Raw genomic sequence first — 6,000 nt, 5'->3', positions numbered from 1 at the left:
ATCTCGTTGAATTCCTTCTTGAAGGGACGTACGCCAACTACCATTATTTTGATTAGTTTTTGTTTGATTTTTTTTTCACCCCAAAATCTCTTTGCTGCAATCCTGAGCTGTCATTTCCGCACGCGGCCACAATGTATAAACAGCAGAATGACTATAAAAAGATAGGAAATCTTCTGACTCTGCAGTTACACTCGCAGTGGTGCATTATGCAGGCGTACTGCTGTATTGCACATATAATTCGTAGGTTTCAGAAAATGTAACATGCTGACTGGCATCAGCCGGGGATGGTATGGGGCCAAGTCAGCAGCAGTATCAGCTGGCATTCTTTCATTCAAAAGTACAATTCGCTGCAGTGTCCAAATGTAATCAGAGTGGTCCGCTGTACACACATTGCTATTTCATCGCTGGTGGACAAGTTACATCAGCCAGGGGTGAATCACCAAAAGAATAAGCTGGCATTACATCTTCTATTGCAGGACAGCCTATAAAAATGGCAGCTCTGCACATTCACAAGTGTTTTTTCCAGCCAAAGGCAAGCAGTCCTATTAAAGATAGTGAGTCACCTCAAAGAGCCACGTAAAGAGCAGAGAATCGATCCGTTGTGGTGCTCAGTGTGTCTTCAGAGAATGAATATGCTTATGTAAATAGAAAGCATGTTCACTCTATGTGGCACACAATCGTGGCTTTCTCTTACCTGAAGAGATGTGGTTTGATGAACCTGACCCTGAACTACCAAACGATCAGCACTATAACTTAATTTGTATGTAATTAGTAGAATGTTAAAATCAGGTAATCAGATGCAGCATTTATTTTTTAACCAATTCATTTAATTTGTGGTCAATATCACATGGTACAGCCCTTGTGTTCCATTGGCCACATCTCTTACAGCACCCTCTACTGCATTTTGTGACTTCCGAACAGTGTTTGTCAGCACACAGCCAGATGATCACCCAGCAGTTTCCGACGCAGAGGTGTGCGTGCAGACATCACACAAAGACATGCTTGGCACAGCACCACCATAATGTCATTGGCATGGGGATCAGCTTGTGTAACATTGCCTGAAACAGAATAAACAGACGGTGGGCTGTGACTCACCTTTTCTCTCCGACTTTGATATCTGACCACTTCATTTATATTATTTCGAGCACTGTGAGACTTACTGAACTTGAACTTTTGAGCACTCTGTACAACTCGATTAACTTCCTTTTGTTGCTTATACCACTGCTTAAGCCAACAAATAGTTTGCTTTTCCTTGCCTCCACTTTGCATTTGCTAAAATTCTTATTTTGCCATTGTATCTTAAGAAAATACTGAACGGAAGGGGCTATTTACATTGATTTGCATATTCAAACATGCAAAATTCTGAGGAGAGTCAGGGTGGGGCTGTAGGCGCATGCATTAAATTTCACGTTCATTGGGTCTTATAAAGGGGATGTGCGTGGAACTCGGCGTCCGCACAGTTTTATGCTTCTGGATTTCCAGTTTTGTCCATACACCACTGCACAGTATTATACATACAGGCCCCTGGTGTTTCTGCTGTCTCTCTAAAGGGTTGGTTTTGTTTTCTCAGCCTGATGATGATGATGATGATGGCCTGTTTTTACTTGCATAGACTTCTATTTGAGAGTTCACAGTGACAGCTTCCAACTATAAATTCCACACACAGAATCAACTCCAAACCTTCTACCTGCTTAATAGTTAATGAAATAATGAGGGACCTGCTGACACCTGGCTATGGAATAGCTGGTCAGACAAATGTCCAAATAGTTTTGAGGCCCTGGAAATGGGGGGACGTTGTATAAAATGGCTGTCTTTTCTAAACAGCTCATGTGATATTTTTGGTAAACCCCTTGAATTAAAACTTAAAGTCCACACTTCAATCTCGTCTTCATTGCTTTGTTTCAAATCCATTATGGTGGTGTACAGAGCCAAAATTATGAAAATGGTGTCACTGTCCAGACACTTGTGGACCTGACTGTACGGTGGTGCACCAAAGACGTCAACTGTATTACTTCTGGGGCCGTGCTCTGTAGCAACTGATGTCATGCCGGGACAACTATTCAATATGCAGGGCCTCAAGAAAACCAAAATGGTGATGGACACGGTGCAAACGAACTTTTAATAACATAAAAAAAAAACTTCAAAAATATAATCCAGTGTCCCAAAAACCATACTGGGAACGAATCCTACAGAAAGAAGCTTTAAAAAGCTTTCAAAAAATGTCCAGACATACAGAAATCCCAACAACAGATGGCCCACGCACAGCACTGGGACCGGGCAGATTGGGTTTTAATGTCTAGGATGAGCACCTCAATGGTTGGGACTTACCTGCATTACAGAAGTTCCTCACCCTAAAAATGACTCCAACTTTTCCCGATTTATTTAGAAAGGTAAAGCCATTTGGTGAATTAACATAAAAAAAGATGAATTTTTGAAATTTTAAAAAGAACAATATTCAAATAAAATTTGTGAGCCTTGTTGACAGGCCACATTAGCAGCCTGGGTGACATTTACTTATAAAATGAAGACAAATACCTGGTCGGTTTTGGTGGAGGACCGCATAATGATCTCAGCATCTTCAGTGCAGAGGAACTCATTGTGGATTAAGTTATCCAGAATGCACTTGGTGTTCTTGATGGTGCCGAGCAGCCGCTCCCGATGCACAGTAAGCAGGCGATGGCCGGATATCGGGCAGCTGGTGTTTTCCACAGCATGGCTGTCCAAGGCATTCATTTCTGAAACTTCATATTTTCTTCTTCCTTTTCACATATTTCTTATTACTCTTCTATCGGTGGTCGAGGTCCACACACTGAGTTTAGTCTCCTCACCGGTCTGCAAAAAGAATCATCAGCATCAACATATATTGTAACATCTCAACAAATCTGTACTGCTGTTGTTATAACACAGCCAGCAAGCACCGTAAGGCTGGAGAGCAGCGCTGGAAAAGCTGGCTGGTGGGCATGAAGAGTTTCAGGGACAGAAAGGGAGAGCAATGTGAAGCGGACAGGAGAAAGACAGTGTGGTAGGTGAACGGTAAGCAGAGGCCTTTCTTCGAGTGACAGAAGGAGCGGAAATCTCAGTGTGGGCTGCGGGTGCAGAGCATTGGAGAGGGTTGAATGGTTAGTGTTGGTGTGTTCTGGGACGGACATTTGTGGCGTACTCTGGGGCTGAAATGCAAGAGCGGGCTACAGAGACATTCGTAGTGAACTCTGGGGCTAGAACTGCCGGAGCTCCCTGGATTTTAACCTTCGTCCTACTTATGGGGAGTAGCTACTTATTATAAATAGTTAGAACATTAGAACAACCTGGACAAGAACAGGCCATTCAACCTCAATAAAACACGCCAGGCCTGTCCACTTAATTCTTCCAACATAACATCAAGTTGAGTTTTCAAAGCCCCTACTGTCTACCACACTACTCAGTCACTGTGAAATGTACCCTTCACAAGTTTCTTGACTGTGTCCCTGTGTTCTTGGTGAGCTCATTTTAAAATAACAGTCTCGATCCACTGGACTAACTCCCTCAATAATTTTAAACACTTCACTTAGGTCTCCTCTTCATCTTCTTTTGCTTAAAGGCTCGGCTCTTTTAATCCTCCTTCATAATTCATCCCCTGTAGCCCTGGAATGAGCCGAGTTGCTCTTCTCTGGACCTTCTCTACTGCTGCTATGTCTTTATGGAGACCAAAACTGAACCCAGGACTCACCAGTGTGTTATAAAGCTTGAGCAGAACCTCCTGTGACTTGAATTCCACACATCTAGGCGCTATATAACCTGACAGTCTGTTAGCCTTCTTAATGGCTTCTGAACACTGTCGGGAAGTCGATAGCTTAGAGTCCACGACGACTCCTAAATCCTTCTCATAAGGTGGACTCTCGATTTTCTGACCTCCCATTGTGTATTCAAACCTCACATTTTTACTTCCTGTGTGTAATTCTTTACATTTACTGACGTTACATTTCATCTGACACAAATCTGCCCAAGCCTGTCTGCTGCCCAAGTCCCACTGTGATGATTCAACAGATTCCAAACTATATGCCAATCGACCTATCTTGGTATCACCTGCAAACTTCACCAGCTTGTTCTTTATATTCCTATCCAAATCATTTATATAGTATATTAAAACTAGGAGTGGCCCCAGCACTGCCTCCTGCTGGACGCCACTCTTAACTTCACCCGATTCTGATGAGGTCCAAATCCAAATGACGAGCCAAACACCAACAGTAAAGAACTGAAGAGACAACAGTCAGCTTTAATAGGCTGGGGGCGGACCTTAAGCTGTTGGGTCAGATAGCCCCGCCCCTTAGACTCAACATAAAGGGAACAGGGCACAGAACAAATCAAGACATTATTAGCATAATACAGAAATATGAAAGAATCAATAAAAACAATGTTCAATAATAAATACAGTACAAAGAATATATAAGTTAAAATCTTTTAACAGAAAAACAAAATAAATAAATAAAAAGAACAGATAAACGGGATTAACTCCGGTCTGCACCATAAAAGGCACAATCTAAACATGATTTTAGAAATTTAAAAAATCTCATTCAGAAAAGTGATGGATTAAAAGATGGATACAACAAAACTTTTTTCCTTACCGTCTATTAAAATTCCAGATCACCTAAAGCCAAGTCCTAATGACAAATAAGGTTAGGTTTGAATACTCAATGGGCGGTCGGAAAATCGAGAGTCCACCTTATGAGAAGGATTTAGGAGTCATAGTGGACTCTAAGCTATTGACTTCCCGACAGTGTTCAGAAGCCATTAAGAAGGCTAACAGAGTGTCAGGTTATATAGCGCCTTGATGGGTGGAGTACAAGTCACAGGAGGTTCTGCTCATGCTTTATAACACACTGGTGAGGCCTCATCTGGAGTCCTGGGTGCAGTTTGGGTCTCCATGAGGACATAGCAGCACTAGAGAAGGTCCAGAGAAGAGGGACTGGGCTGATTCAGGGGTACAGGGGACGAGATATGAGGAAAGATTAAAAGAGCTGAGCCCTTACAGGTTAAACAAAAGAATATTAAGAGGTGATATGATTGAAGTGTTTAAAATTATGAAGGGAATTAGTGCAGTGGATTGAGACTGTGACTGTAAAATGAGTTCATCAGGAACACTGCCGGAAACTTGTGAAGGATAAATTTCGCACAAAAATTAGGACGTTTTTCTTTACACAAAGAACGACAGACACTTGGAATAAGCGACCAGGTAGTGTGGTGGACAGTAAGACTTTAGGGATTTTCAAAACTTGACTTGATGTTTTTTTGGAAGAAATAAGTGGACAGGACTGGCAAGCTTTGTTGGGCTGAATGGCCTGTTCTCGTCTCGAGTGTTCTAATGTTCTAAATGGCTCACAATGCGTTTCTGAGATTTTCACTTACTAATAATACCCAGCACTGACCTCTGGATGATATAAATAATTTATGAATATTTACGTCATCAATGCAAACCAAAATCATTTTGGAATAAGCTAAGGGTGACCTTTCCAACTTCTCTAAAAGACGCGCCTTTGCTTGTTTGCCAGCTGCTTTCCTTCTCCATTTTGAATTCATCCTTCCCTTTGCACACTTCTTTTGTGAAGGCAACTTCCAGTTTCTGCCTGATGCGCACTTTCCACATGGCCCTGTGGGAGTTCACCTGAGGTGACACCTGTAGTTTGGTGCCACCCAGAGATAGACTTCCTGTCCTGGAGAGCCACCAAGCACACCTTCTTGCACAACGGAGGATCTTCACTCTTTGCCTTCTGCCAGTCCCTTCAGTTAACCTTCCATTTTGACAAACGAGTCCAGCATGAGGTCAGAAGGTCTGAGGGTAGCAAACTGTGAAGGTCCGAGGTGAGTGCAAACTGGTGATGAGCCATAGTTAGACCCGTAAAGACAAAACTGGAGTCAGAAATGAAATGTAATATGAAGAAAGGTGCCAGTAAGAGGATCAGGCAAAAACGTACAGTCAGGAGGGCATCGATTACCTTGGAAACGTGAGGCCAAAAGACGGAGTAA

General features: G+C 42.5%; 1 protein-coding gene across 1 annotated transcript in view; it reads right to left on the bottom strand.

Moving 5' to 3' along the window:
• Window positions 1-6,000, bottom strand: part of nod1 (nucleotide-binding oligomerization domain containing 1) — a 68,281-nt gene that overhangs the window by 44,163 nt on the left and 18,118 nt on the right. Inside the window, exon 2 of the mRNA XM_028817876.2 lies at window positions 2,536-2,832. Coding sequence (XP_028673709.1) covers window positions 2,536-2,733 — 198 coding nt within the window. The 5' untranslated portion in view covers window positions 2,734-2,832. The remainder of the gene's footprint in view (window positions 1-2,535; window positions 2,833-6,000) is intronic.

This window comes from Erpetoichthys calabaricus, chromosome 13 (assembly GCF_900747795.2).
Source record: "Erpetoichthys calabaricus chromosome 13, fErpCal1.3, whole genome shotgun sequence".
NCBI lineage: Eukaryota > Metazoa > Chordata > Cladistia > Polypteriformes > Polypteridae > Erpetoichthys > Erpetoichthys calabaricus.
This window is presented reverse-complemented; position numbering and strand designations above follow the sequence as displayed.